Source organism: Phoenix dactylifera, chromosome 10, assembly GCF_051530095.1.
Source record: "Phoenix dactylifera cultivar Ajwa chromosome 10, Ajwa_hap1_PhDact_Kaust_v1.1, whole genome shotgun sequence".
NCBI lineage: Eukaryota > Viridiplantae > Streptophyta > Magnoliopsida > Arecales > Arecaceae > Phoenix > Phoenix dactylifera.
In genome coordinates this window covers 25469719-25484897 of record NC_143199.1, presented here as the reverse complement: position 1 = coordinate 25484897, position 15179 = coordinate 25469719, and the positions used below count along the sequence as shown (strand labels likewise).

The 15179-nt window shown below is 37.5% G+C and overlaps 1 protein-coding gene across 6 annotated transcripts in view; it reads right to left on the bottom strand.

The window, feature by feature from the left end:
* Positions 1-264: 264 nt before the first annotated feature.
* LOC103715810 (lipid droplet phospholipase 1-like) overlaps positions 265-15179 on the bottom strand; it is a 22119-nt gene continuing 7204 nt past the window's right edge. For 3 of the 6 annotated variants that reach the window (XM_089925838.1, XM_008803568.5, XM_026807976.4), the window contains 8 exons: positions 12122-12192; positions 11729-11962; positions 7066-7229; positions 6906-6961; positions 6745-6797; positions 6483-6603; positions 710-807; positions 265-629 (listed from right to left, as the gene is read on the bottom strand). In XM_089925838.1, coding sequence (XP_089781964.1) covers positions 558-629; positions 710-807; positions 6483-6603; positions 6745-6797; positions 6906-6961; positions 7066-7229; positions 11729-11962; positions 12122-12192 — 869 coding nt within the window. In that variant the 3' untranslated portion in view covers positions 265-557. Of the gene's footprint in view, positions 630-709; positions 887-1121; positions 1294-2108; positions 6319-6482; positions 6604-6744; positions 6798-6905; positions 6962-7065; positions 7230-11728; positions 11963-12121; positions 12193-15179 lie in introns of those variants that run through there. The other 3 variants (XR_016396661.1, XR_016396660.1, XM_089925837.1) reach the window with 3 other exon arrangements.

Sequence of the window (15179 nt, the reverse complement as noted above, 5' to 3'; positions counted from 1 at the left end):
GCAGCCGAGTCCCGAGAGAGAGAGAGAGAGAGAGAGAGAGAGAGAGAGAGAGAGAAAATCTCGAGCCTCATTTGTTGTTAAAAGGCAATATATTTTTGTCCATCTGCAATTTTGGCTACCATTAACTCGGATTCAATCATCGAAACTAGCAGGACTGATTTGTACAAACAATTAACTTTACAAGGATTTTTACATAAATATTGAAGAACAAGAATTAATATGCAAGTATGAAACAAATTTCCCAATTTAATTTGCGAAATAACCTTTCAAAAAATTAACACCTATAAACAGGCATCAAATAATTATATTATATTAGTTTATCTTGTGATTCCTCAAAGTCATCTTGAGGATGCGTTACAATTTGCACAAGGGTTATGATAGCAATTCAGCTATGCAGTGGCTCAAGCCTTTGGCTGCTCAACTGAATCAAGCTGAAAGCACGACCTTTAGAGGTCTGAATTGCGCATTCATGACTAAATGATGACATTTCTATCGTCCACGATGATGGATCATGAAGGGATATTGGTCTCAGGAGCCACAAACATGAAAGAGCTCACTCAAATAAGAAAATGATCAATCATGTGTTGTATAACATCTGCACCCTCTGCATGCATAAAATAATATTTCACCTGCAAGGAACACCCTTACAAATCAACCATTGAGAGACAGATGTGCAGACAGACACAGAGAGAGAGAGAGAGAGAGAGACCTGAATGACACTGTGTGCAGCAAACCTTTGTCTGCTGCTGTGGAAGCTAACATCGACTCTTTCCCACGATACACGGGTGAGGCCTATTACCATCTTTTCTGCAAATGATGATCCAAATGAGGGTGTATGTCAATCAAATGCAGTTTCTTGGTACGCTGAATTTATCTGCAAGCTGCACTGATAATGGCCAAAAGTCCTCCAGAGAACAAAATCCAGATTGGACATAAACATACAATCAAACAACTATACTGATTATTTATTAGTTAACGATGGAAAATTTTAAGAAAACCTGCACAAAATTTCAGTGGCTGTTGCAAAACACATCCGAAACAGACAAAATTATAGTGAAGAAGAGAAAAGACGAAAAATATTAAAACATGAGAGCATAGGTCAACTGTCAGGGTTCTCTTACACATTTTTTTTCTTTGTTTCAGTCACTTCTGCATGCAAAATCCAAGCTGGTTGAATAAATGTGTTAGAGAATCATCAGCCAGCCACTCACATTTTTGAGGTTTAGAGCCTCCTCCCAGGTGGCAGCCGCAATTAATGTGGTCAATAGCATTAGAGAATTCCAAGTTTTATAACTGTGGTGCCAATATCGATGGATTTAATTAGATTAAATATTTGAGCAGCAGCTTTTTTTAAAGTGAAATGTTCTTAACATTAACTGATGAGGCAATGTAGGGACAAATGATATAAAATTACCATGGCACTTCTTTAGAGATAATGATTTTATAATTTTGACAAAAATAAAACCACAGCATAAGCAATAACTCCACAATATCATTTTGTTCACGGTACGTATATTTGTGGATATAGCGATTACTTCACTGTAAGTATATAATTCTACTAATTCTTGGTATGGATGCTAACATCCCAAAACCTAATTCAAATCCTATAATAGCCCTCCTGTACTTCAGCAAACATGCACATGCACACACACAAGAGCATGCACATGCACACGCACAAGTGCATGCACATGCACAAGCACATATGTGTGTGTGTATATGTATGTATGTATGTATTTTTGTGTGTTTGTGTGCGTGTGCATGCGAACGCGTGGATATGTTTAAGATTGAAATATGAACCTTCCGCCAATGCCCTAAGTGTTGAATAGTACTGAAATAGGTGATGTAGCCTAGAGACTAATCTATAAGACTTTTGCTGCTGGACTTTTGGATTTTAGCAATATCCTGATAGAAAAAAAATTATGGATTCGAAGATTCAAGAAATAGCTTAGCATTCCAAGCTGAAATTTTGTCCCAGAGCTAAAATCTGAAGTTTGAACTAAAACTGGGAAACCAACTTTTGATCCTTAAGGAATTTGATCTTTTCTTTTCAGCATCTTTGTCGCATTTAATTAAATTTTATTCATATAAATTATTGATGATTCTGAGGGCTCTGTTGGAATTTAACCTGCTGAGTCATCACCTGCTTGACCACCCCAATTCAATCACCTCTCTTGCTTGACCTAAGGACTAACCTACTTAAGCAACCGGGCTAAGTAGGTGAGTCATCTAGTGGGCCCCACCAGCTTAGCCAAGAAAACTTGCCTACAAATAGAGACAAGGGGGACCAGCTAAGGAGGAAAGGAAGATGGTGAAGTGGAGGAGGAGAAGAAGAATTTGGATAGGCTTTTGTGGATTTCACTAGTTTTAAATGGTAAGTAACTTCTCCATGCATCTTGAGTTAAAGTATTATTTGAATTTTGAAATCAATCTCAAGAATTCATGTTCCAATATTCTAATTCATATAGTCTTTTCTAAAAACTATGGATTTCCTTGTGACCCTCCCGTGCCTTCAGAAATTAAGGTTTTAAGATTTGTTTTCTAATTTTGAATCTCTTAGCCACTTACCTGTTTGCATGTGTTCTGAAATTCAGAATCCTAGTGTCTTTTCGAAAATTGGTGGACTACTCTGTTAGTAATTCTTCCATGTGACTTGGAATCAAATTCTATTTGTTTCTTTGAAACTTGTGGTCAACATCAAGATTGTCATTTTGAAGTTGTAAGCATAACTATTGTTTTCAAAGCCTGCAATCTTTGACATTTCAATTCTTCAATTGAATTGACTCTCAAAAGTTGTCTTGAAACTTACCTATTCTTACTTTGGATATGTGGACTTAAGTTAGCATTAAAAATATTCATTTTTATCTTGAAACATTGGACTTGCAAGTGCTTTGAAATAGTTATTTTCAAATTAATATATCTCCTTTGATTTGAAATCATATAGTTTTGGGGCATTTTAAATACTAGTTTTGATACAAAATGTCTGTTCTCTTTGAAGCTTTTATTAATTGAAAAGTGGACCCTTAGCTAGAAGGTATATGAGTGACCCCACTCGAGTTCCAATTGGAACCTCTATCTGGGTGCTATTTATGGCCTTATCTGGATTGGCAATGAGGATTTAAATGGAACCCAAGCTAGGTGGCATATCAGTGGCTTCACTCAAATTATTGATGGGGAACCACTGGTTATAAGGTATATATGGACCCTTAGCTAAATGATAACTGCGGACCTCAAGGATATGAGTGGCCTTATTTGCACTAGCAGCAAGAATAATAAGAGGCCTCATATGAATGATCGGTGAGGACATGAGTGGTCTTGCATTTGCAGTATGGATACTAGTGCCATCAAGGGTATAAGTGGAACTTCATAAGATAATGCAAAACTATATAAAATATCAGAATTTGATGTGAAAAGTGTTTTGACCACATTATCATTTTCTTCCGTATAGTGGATGTTAATTTCTAAGATTTTCATTATCAAAGAGACTCAGGGAATCATTGCCTGAATTTTCGAAGAAAATGACTTGCGACCTAATGTGAATTATTCTATTCTTAAAAAATAATGTGTTTTGATCCTTTTATCAAAAACATTTTGAAGTTTGAACTAAAACTGAGAAACCAACTTTTGATCCTTAAGGAATCTGAGTTTTTGAGCATTGTAGTTGAACTCAAATGAGGTGTACTTCGTTATATACATGCAATGAAAATAAAATAGAGAAGAGGATGTTTACTCAAAATGATATTCATCTAACTGATGTTTCTAAGGGACTTGTTGGAATTTAACCTCTCTTGCTTAAGGACCAACCTACTTAGAAACCCACCTAAGTGAGCAATCTAGTGGGCCCTACCTAAGCCAACCTACCTTTCCTAGAAAAGAGGCAAGGGAGACCAGCTAAGGGAGGTAAGGAAAGATAGTGCAGAGAGGAGGAGGAGATGAAAGAAAACTTGGATAGGCTTTTGTAGGTTACATTGGCTTTAAATGGTAAGTAAATGCATGCATCTTGAGTTTAAATATTATTTATTTTGATTTTGAAATACATCTCAAGATTTCGTGTCCTGATATTAAGTCATATAGTCTTTTCCAAAAACTATAAATTTCATTGTGACTTTTCCATGCCTTCAGATTTATAGTTTTAAGATTTTCTGATTTTCAATCTCTTTGTTGCTTCCATCTTTTCATGTCTTTAGGATTCAGAATCCTAGTACCTTTCAAAAATTGATGGAACCAAATTCTATTTGTTTCTTTGAAAGTTCTCGTGAATATCAAGATTGTGTCATTTGAAGTTTTAAACATTACTATTGTTTCCAAATCCTATGATCTTTGAAATTTTGACTCTTCAATTGAATTTAATCTCAAAATTGTATTGAAACTTACCTATTGTCACCTGAAAATATGGAATTGAATTATTTTAAACTATTTATTTTATTTGAATGGATTTCTTTGCATTTTGAAGTCGTTATTTTGAAACTAGTCTCTCTACTTTGATTTGAAATCATCTATTTATTTGATTCTTCCAAATGCCAGTTCTTAAACAATGTATCTGTTCTCTTAGGAGCTTTAATTAGTTGTTCATTATGGAATTTTATGAATTTTGTTAAAGTATGAAACACTAACATAATTTTAAATTGAAAAATGGATCCTTAGCCAGGAGGCCACACTCAAGTTCTGGAGAGGAACCTTTGTCTAGATGGTATTTGTGGCCTCATTTGGATCACCAATGAGAATCTAAAAAGACCATAACCGGTGGTATATGAGTGGCTCACTCGAATTATTGGTGGGGAACCATGGCTATGTGATATAAGTAGATCCCTGACCAAATGGTACAAGGGGACCCCAAAGATATGAGTGACCTCGCTTATACCAGATATGAGAATTATCAGTGTCCTCATCTGAATTATCAATGAGGATATAAGTGGCCTCGCTTGTATTTGCAAAGAGGATATGAGTGGCCTCAAGGGCATAAGTGAAACTTTATAAGAAAATATGAAATTATAAAGAATATCATAATTTGATGGAAGATGAGTTTTGATTATTTCATTGTTTTCTTCCTTATAGAGGATTTTAATTTTTGAGATTTTCCTTATCAAAAATTCAGCGAGCTTTCTTTTAAATTTTTGGAAAATATGACTTGTGACCTAATGTGAATTATTTAAAACTCTTCTTGGAAAATCATCTATTTTGATCCTTTTACATTAGTTCTTTTTCATATCAAAACTTTTATTTTAATGAACCATACTTGGATTTGTCAATGATACATTGAATTATGTGTTATGATTTAAGAGTCGTGTTTTTTAATGAAAATCTATATACTTGATCATGGTAGAGGTTTACTTGTTGAGCTATATAGCTCACTCCACTTATTTTACAATCTTTGAAAGTCAGTGACAAGATATATAGTGTATCCATTTCAGAAAAAAGAAGACCAAATCTTCTGGAATTGTTTTTGGATTAAGTGACTCATGAAAAGACAAGAAAATATAGTTTTGCATGATTGTTGATATCATTGGAGGTCTACATTGTGTATAGGTAGATATGTTTAAGTTTGTAAGGGAACTTCTATTTAAGCGCTATGGTCCAAAATATATATTTTGATTATACATAATTCCATCAAATGGTAATTTTTGAATATCTACATCTAATCATAATATATACACAAGAGATTGAATTTTTTGTGGTATTTGTTAGACATGTAATTGATTGATTTTCCCAAAGTTTGGTTCTAAATAAAGACCAAGCAGTAACTTAGTATATTAGGCTCATTTTAGGGGCGAAAATGAAGCAGGTATCATCATATGCCTAGTCACTTCCATATGTGTTTTCCTTGAGAAATATAGACAGGATATATATGAAAAAATGAAATTGAAATCTTTAGTAGGTATAAAAACAGATGTGAAATGGAAATGAGCATTACTCATATTTCATATGTACATATACAGATGTAAGATAAAAGTCTAAGGAAGAGAGATGAAAATAATTGTGCCCCATGAATAAACTAATGTTTCTAAGCCTGTCCTCAAAGATACTGTTCAGATAGTGTCAGATGAATTAAATTCAGATGGTCAAGTAAATAGGTTTGAAAGTAGGTTATGTTTCCATAAAGCTCTAATTACTTGAATGTGTTAGCATGTAGACATAGAGATACATGCTATGCAGATCCTCTATTTGGATTTTAGCTTATATCAGAGATCCACATATAAATTAGAATGAAATATTATCTATGCTAATCATCTCAATTCGCAGCATCATGGAAAATAGCCACATCAATGAGTCCTATTTTCTGGAGTTTGAAGAATCTCCATCCTGCACTTTATGCACCAATGCCTGTATAGAATCCAATATTAATTCTACTAGATGTGCTGATGAAGAGGTTAAAATTGAACACATCAGAATGAAAACGAACAATATAACTAATTTAATTAAAAAAATGAATAACACTATTACCCAAAATTTTCAACTAAAATTATATAAAAAAATAGGATACTTACCCTCTAACTCATCAGAGTCACTGTTTATGACTGAATCTTGTTCACATTGATCAGCATTGGTTCCTTTTGAATGTTCTTCATATACAATATGTGGGTATTTCTCACTCAAAGAATCCTCCCACTGCATAAAAAAATTTGACATATCAATATGATGGAAGTCAAAGACAATCTCCATTACTCTAACACCAAGCTACAGATCACTGTATCAACTAGAATACAAAGACAGCGAAGTTGTTAACAGAATAATGATCACAAAGGCTACCTTTGGCAGTTCAGAATTACGTCTGATAGATGATGTTCTCCAGCCTACAACATCTTAATTCCATTTAGTCATGAAAACAATTAGCAACTGTCACACCATTAGTTGGACAGGTCACAAAATTTAGAGTTGACAGAGCCCAAAAAAAACTACCAAAAGGATACGATCATAGCCCACATTTGCATAGGCCACTCGACGTTTAAATGCTCGCAAAGCAGACCTACATAAGCGTATATTATATCAAATTTGTTCCATGCATACAATCCAAATATTAAATCAAAACTCAAGTATTCAGAACAATTATAGTCTAAGGTTTAAACATACATGAAGTAAAGATCACCACAATCATCCACCATACGGAGCAAAAGGGGAGGTTGTCCTTCATCATTATCTGTAAGAAAAAGATGCCTACCAGTTCTCCTAAATATCCAGTGAATGACACGAGAAGCAACTTTTTCAATGGCAGTGACGCCAAAAAGAAATGGAACCTGTTTATTATTAAAAGTACAATCACGGGATGCCATGTCAAATGGTGAGTATTAGATAAAATATTAGATAGAAGTAATACAAAATCCTTATATTCACCAAAACAGATGAAGAAAGTAACAACTATTAGAAAGTTAAAAAGCATAAAAGTTGTCATGGATGTGTAATACTTATGGCCCATCATCAATTCCATAACTATAGCAACTGAAAGAAAGAATATGAGATGCAACTATGATATTTAAGTATTGTACATGCATGCACTGAACACATCTTATGGTTATTAAAGAAGTAAACTGGAAGAAGCTTAGGAGATGATGGGAATCAAGTGAGATGGTATAGTCGCAAGCAATGAAGACCAGTATCGAACCTGATAATGAGGGATTATTTAGGTCCCAATTACAAGAACTGGTTCATGATACATGGAATGGAAGATCACAAATACCTGAATAAAAGATTGTGAAGATGATTTAACACAACTTGATTTGACAATAGCCTTTGAAGGATATCAAATATGGATCCAATACACCAGCAGGTCATATGTCAGGCCCCCATGGTGCCTCGTGTCAAGAAGGCCCTCTGAATTATTATCTCCACATATTTGAATTCAATTCAGGCAATCTTTTATTTTTAATAAGATTTTAAATATTTAAACATTGAAAATGTTCTCCATGTGTTTTAATGCCAAAAAAGGCTGGTGAGCACATTCGGGAAGTCCCATCAGCCCTTTTTAGTAGGCTGGCACATGTTGTGATTCAACATCATTGACATGGAAGTTGACCCAGGGTCAATAGACACTCCTTGCTGCCAACACTCCTTGGTTGTCCAAAGCTCCCTTGCCTAGTCTTGAAGACATACTTATGCTTCGAAACAAGGCTCTAGCCTACCTAATATGGAGGGTTGCCATTGCCAAGGGTCCTCCACAATAAATAGCAGTCCAATCCCATCCCTGATCCAAGGAACCTCCAATTCACACCTCACCTCTAAGCTACTAAGTTCCAGTCCATTTTTCTATTCTGGTCAGATTTGATGCTTTGAAAAGCATCCAAGGTTTTAGGAGGTTAAATCTAATGCAATTGGAGCCAAAGCGACATCACAGAGGGCTAAAAGCTAAAGATTGCAATTTCATCAATCTATCTCTCCTAACCCTAACACTACCCTCTCTCTTTCATGTCTTTCTTTAAATCAATCATACTAGTTTGGTCATACATTAATCATATTAGTTCATGCATGCATAATCACCCTTAGCAGGCACACACAATCATATCTCTCCTACCTAGTTTTACTTTTAAGGTCTAATGATTGGGCAGTGGTGAAGGTCTTTTAGTCAGCTTTACCCTCTCTCCCATCCTCTCCCAGGTCAGTACTAGGCCTTTTCACTTCATGCATTATTCAATTTACAGCATGATACTACACTAGCAACTTCTCTACAAGTCCTATACTTGCCTGGTAAGAACAGAGTTGCTAGGCATAGCCAGCTGGATCCTAGTGCAACCCACAATCCACATCTCCCACTATTTAATCACATCAACTCTGAAGGGTTCCTGTTGGTCCAGCAGTAGGTGACAGTCATGATTAACCTGATTTGAACCTCCTTGAAAATTAAGGTTGAGGGCCATCACATTAAGAGTGGATCCATGTCAAATTGAATCACGGCAAACCTCACCATGACAGTCAGCAAGATGAGAAATTGGTTATGGAGGATTGCTATGACTTGTCTAGATAATTGCTTCATCAAACTCTTGAGTCTTTAATATATCCATAGCATGGCTAATAAATTCAGTCCAATCGAGTTGGTGGAACTTTACATATTACTTTTACCCATGGAATGCCGTACCGGCCCGTACCGGCCGGTAACGTACCGGTCCGGTCCTAGACCGGTACCGGAACGGATAAAAAACCGGTATTTTCCGGTTTTTTATCCGAACCGGCCGGTACGGGTGCGTACCGGCCGGTTCGGGCCCGTACCGGCCGGTTCGGAGCCCGTACCGGCCGGTTCGGGCCTCGTACCGGTGCGAACCGGCCGGTTCGCACCGGTACGATTTTTTTTTTTTTTTTTTAGAACCACAGCGCCGCGCGCTGTGGTTTTTGAAACCACCGGTACGGACCGGACCGGACCAGTACCGTACCGGTCCGGCCGGCCACCGGTACGCCGACCGGTACCGGTACGGTGGACCTTGCTTTTACCCTTTATAAAGTGAAAAACAATCTAATAATCCTCATGCCATTTCCAATTCCTTGGGATCTCGTTCCCAGTCCAATATGAGGTTTAGACACTACTAACTCCCCTACATTGCATTCATTTTGAAATGAAATGCCTCTGATAAATGATGTGTCCCCTAAACTGTAGTTAACCAACTGCTAATTAGTTTCCTGAATTTTACCAAACATGTGTCAATGATAAAAACCAACATATACCTAGTTGCTAGAGTCTGCAATTGGGTAGCAGCATAATAGCATGTTACCTAGGTCACATGTAATTTGTTGTCTTCCTTTAGCATACTGCATGGTCATATTGCAATTTGCTTTTGATTCTCTCCCAAGGTTTGTCTATGCTAATAGGAACGAAGAAAGCACGCTCCTAACCTCCATCAAAATTCACTCCTCGCGTGAATTTCCCATTAATATCTTTTTCGAAGTACCCTTTTCCTATCATGGCAGTTAAGGGGATGGCCCAACCACATCGGCCTAAAGAGCTGGCCCAAAATATCAGATCTTGGCTTATAAACTACGCTAGTGGGCTGGGCTCCGATGAGTATAATTTCATTAATATAATCTAAATGGAATGAGAGGAAAGCAACTTTACAATATCACAAAGTCAAAAACAAGCATTCTATTAAGTCATATGTTGATCAAAACTCAAAAGTCAATGATGAAGTAATGCATAAACAATTGTTTCTGCTACTATATTGAATCGAATGCATCGAGGTGAACACAAATGTTATGAACACAAGATCAGTGAGTAATTAACAACTTATATGGTCGGTCTGAATTCTGGATTCCTTACAAGGAGGTTGTGTCGAATTCTTAAATTTCAGCTAGACAAAAAGAGGGAAGGGAAAACCATTAAAACTCTGAAGCAACACAAAGGAGAAAGAATAAAAGATCTACATTGCTTTAACATCCAAACTAACTTGAGACAGAGATGCAAAAGGCTAAGGGATTCGACAAGAGACAACAAAGGCACAAATAGCCTAAAAACCTACCCTAGCAACTTATGAATGGAAGCAGCTTCAACAACAAAAGATGAAATGATTTTGAAGGATCCAGAAACTCCTTCAATGTTTAAAAATGGATCTAGGCCAGTTTAACTTAAATCTAGTTATAAAGGGCAGCAAAATAATGATCTAAATCTCCGAAATAAACATCTAATCAAGGTTCGTTATCTCGGTACCGGATTCCTTACCAGTGTTACACTAGCACAGTATCGGTACGGTATGGTACGGAATTTTTTTGGCATAATGAGTGTCGGTATACCACCCATACCGGATATTGGTACCAAACCGGTATAGTACAATAGCCCCGTACTGCTCGGTTCGGGCCGGTACGGCACAAAAAAACAACTATATAAGATTCAGATAAACCAAAAGAACAACCTTATCCCCTATAAGCATTGATAAAAGAATGGTCACGGAAGCAGTTTCCATCCACTACTTATTGCTAGAAATGGAAAAGGCCAAAAGAAAGAAAATCAAGGTTATCTGCAAATTTGGCAAATTTATTCTGCATGCTTGAAAAAAGAAAAAGATTAAATATCCAACATTTGACCACTTTTTGGGTGGTTGTTGATGATAAGGTTAACAAATTCTAACATTTAGTAAAATAAGATAGCATGTTATTTCATAGGGGTTGATATGGCAATCACCTCCAATGATGTAAACTGGACTAGAATATGCCTCTCCCTCTCTTATGACATGTTTGAAGCTATCAAGCTTGAAAGAAACTAGTGGAGCCCTGATACATAAAGTTCCGAAACAAAGTGTTGGACAGGTTGTAATTATGAATTGCTCCATGATATGTTTAAAACAAATATTTAAAAGTGAAAAACTACAATTGATCCACCAAAAAGAAGCAATTGTACATACAGATACATGTATAATAGGCCATGCCTCTCTCTCTCTCTCTCTCTCTCTCTCTCTCTCTCTCTCTCTCTCTCTCTCTCTCTCTCTCTGTGTGTGTGTGTGTGTGTGTGTGTGTGTGTGTGTGGTAGTCTCTAAATATTATGCATATACATTTATTGATATTCCATGTATGGGATGACAGCAAATATAAAAATTTACCCCCCTTCCAGCAGTTGTCAATGATTAAAAAATTGCCCAGCATGTTAAAAAAAAAAAAAAAAATCCTTTGTGTGTTTTCTCTAATCAAATTACATGCTAATAACAAAAGGCTTAAAATCTCAAATATGAAAGGTGAATGTTCACACATTTTTATCTTTCTTCAGACATTATGGAGCCACATAAATCTGATAAAAATTACATATGCTAAGTATAATGAAGTATACCTGTCTGTTTCCCCTGGAACCAAGATGAGGTGTAGCAACAGTAATAAAATTTATTGCTTCCAAACCACATATGGTTCCTCTGACACAGACGCCACCTAAATTCTCCTGTGAGGAATTTCCTTCAGGATGTCTGTACAGCCTCCCAATTGCATATCTTGCAACCAATCCTCCCACAGAGTGTGCAATGAAAGAAATTTTTTGAATTTCTGGCTTTTTATTGATAACTTCAACAACCTGATTTAATTGGTAATGTCAAAAAAATGGAAAACAATGAACATCATAACAAAATATATCTGATTTAAAAATATAAAAAAACAAAATCAGTTATTATCTTATCATTATCAGCTCCTCAAATGTAGGCATACTTGGACATTATCAAAATGATGAACTGACCTCATCTGCTAACCTCTCGCCCATAACATCAACACCATCTAGTGTTAACCTATACATGTTACATTCACTACCTAGAAAGGAAACAACAAAAGTCAGTGAAACATATAAGATGAAGAGCTTGGATCTACTTTTTGGTAGGTGTAACTTAGAACTTACAATATTCTGCAGCAAAAGACTATTCAGAGAGCAAGATTAAGAAAAATACAAGTTACTTGACTCTATAAAAATTCAGAGAACAAGAAAGGAATTCAAATTCTAGGTTCATCAAGTGCTTTTAACAGAGTCCATAATATTTTGCTGATAGAAGCGCCTTGTACAACATTTATGTTCTCATAGTCCCAAGCTTATGGAGCAAATAGCAAAAAAGTTGGAAGCATGAAACATTAATTGATGCAGGGTAGTGATCTAATACATGCAATATGTTATAGCGCTTCTATATATGCCACTCGTATATACTTTTTTTTTAGAAAGAGGGAAGGAAACTCATCCACACTTTAATTATCCAAGTCTGAAATATTTGGGGATATGCATCACCCAAAAATCGAATTCAGAACCTTTGGTTTCGAAGAAGAGAGGTGTGATTTAGGTCGGTGGAACTGGTACCGAGACCAATATCGGTTGCCTGATGGTATGATATGGTACGGTACCATCCCATGCCGACTTGCAGCATACCAACAAAGGGGAGCCGGAGAGGGAGAGGGGAGAGGGCGATGGTAACAGAGGAAAACAGAGAGAGGGAGCGAGGGAGGGAGGGAGAGGGAAGAAGGGAGGGAGAGAGAGGGAGAGGCCAAAAGATAAGGGGGGAGAGAGAGAGAGAGAGAGAGAGAGAGAGAGAGAGAGCCTTCAAGCTCCATCTCCTCATGTGCTACAAGGGTGGAGACTCTGGCCTCCTTTTTTTTTTGAATTTTTTTATGTGAAATAGGGGCTGCCGAGTTCACTTTAAAAAAAATCAGAAAAAATAAAGGGGTCGAAGCCAATTTTGTTTCAAAATGGGAGTTCTGTCCCTGTTACGTAGCATCAGAAGAGAGGGAGCTCAAAAGCCCTCTCTCTTCCCCTCCCTCGGCTTCTCTCCCTCCCTTCCTCTCCTTCTCCCTCCCTCCCTTCCTCCCTCTCCCTCTCTCTCCCTTCCTCTCTTTTCCTCTTTTTCCTTCTCCCTCTCCTCCTCCTCCATCGATATCTCGAACTGAGGGGTGGCGGAATCATGCCGGTCCGCCCCTGGTATGGCTCGATACACCCTGAACCGAGCAATTCGGATGGCACAGCAAACCATGGGTGTGATCCTTGGGACAAACCCAATTCACAATGTGTCTTTTGGTTATATGTGGACACATAATCTAATGATATCCTGAAGATACTATGTTCTAATTACAATCTTATATCTAGCCCTGTCCGCCAACACAAAAAGCAGAAATTATGCCTACTAGATATTGAGACCATGCACTGGTACGGGTGTTCTAAAAGAAGTCCACCATCTACTCAATAGATGAGACATTTAAGTGGCAAAATATAAGAGTGGATGTCTCAAAGTAAATCCGTTCCTTCACAATATGAACTTATTTAACATTTTCTCCAAGTTTCATTTTCTCATGCATATCCATTGGCATTTCTCTCGACAATAACATGGAAAAATAAAGGTTTGACATCATATTAATTGAAGTTTAAAATACCGATACCAAAACTTGTACCAATTTTGTCTCGAGTCAAGACAGCACCAAGATCATGGTTGTAGATACCGCAAAAATGGAATGGTAAAACAGGTATCATACTGTTCTATCTAGAAAATGACATCGTAATGTTCCCTCGGGATCACAAAAAGTAATAAAAGAAAGGCATCTTGGATGGGATGTTACAGTCGATATTGATGATCTACCAATCCGAGAAGATGACAATGAGGAGCCATTAGATCCCTGCTCACCTAGATCATCTTATTATACCAGTAATGATGATAATAATAGCTTTGATGACGAGTCTGGAGGTCAAGGTGGCCAAGATGGTCAGTCTAGAGGTGGTGGTTATCTCAGAAGCTCGATCCGTTCATCGAGGTAGGGTTCTCACATGACATGCAAGATCAAGACCACAAGGCTTAGACAAAATTTAGACATAGCAGAGAGATGCTATCCTATAGAAGAGGATCCAAGAATGGTGTATCTCAGGGCATATAAGATTAGTGTTATCGAGATAGATACACATTGAGACTAGAGAGTTACTTGCAAGAGGCTAAACTCAAAGGTAGGAGGATTATATGCATATCTGGTCCATTAGAAGCTAAGTTGATAGACAAAATTAGATGGGAGGCAAAAAGAGATGAGAGCAGTACCGGGATACTCAAGAATTGTTACACCAAATGGAGAAAGCGAAGATTGATGGATTTGCCCAAGGTCCGCCATACCGGTACCGGTCGGCGTACCGGTGGCAGCCCGGACCAGTACGAAACTGGTCCGAACCGGTGGCGTACCGGTCCGAACCGGTGGCGTACCGGTCCCGAACCGGTCGGGACGGTCCGAACTGGTCCGAACCAGTCCCGAACCGGTACGGGACCAGTTCTTCAACAATAAACTACCGGTACCGGATTCTACGCTGATCCGGTACCAGTCCCAGGCCGGATCGGTACGTACCGGCCGATACGGACCGGTACGGCAGACCTTGGATTTGCCAATGTATCAAATATTTATGGTGGACAACAGATCTCATCATATACTGGAAGTGGATCTTATGTGCAACACATAGTCAGAGCGAACAATACGCCCCCCATATGCATTCTTCCACTCATCTTATTTGGGAGGATCGACTATGGACATTAGCCCTACTACAGATATGGGTATAGTCAAGGTCAGAGTATAATGCTACCTTCTACTATCCTAATTAGGGATGGCCAAGCTCCTATGACTGCTACATGTACACAGCCATAGTATAAGGAGCCACAACTAGGTCACTATCAAACATCATAGATCTAGACTACGAACAAAACACAAGTATCTATGAAGGCCATAAACAATGTACTTGTTATTGAATTTATAAAGTGGGTTATTATATATTTGCTTTTACAATACTATATTTT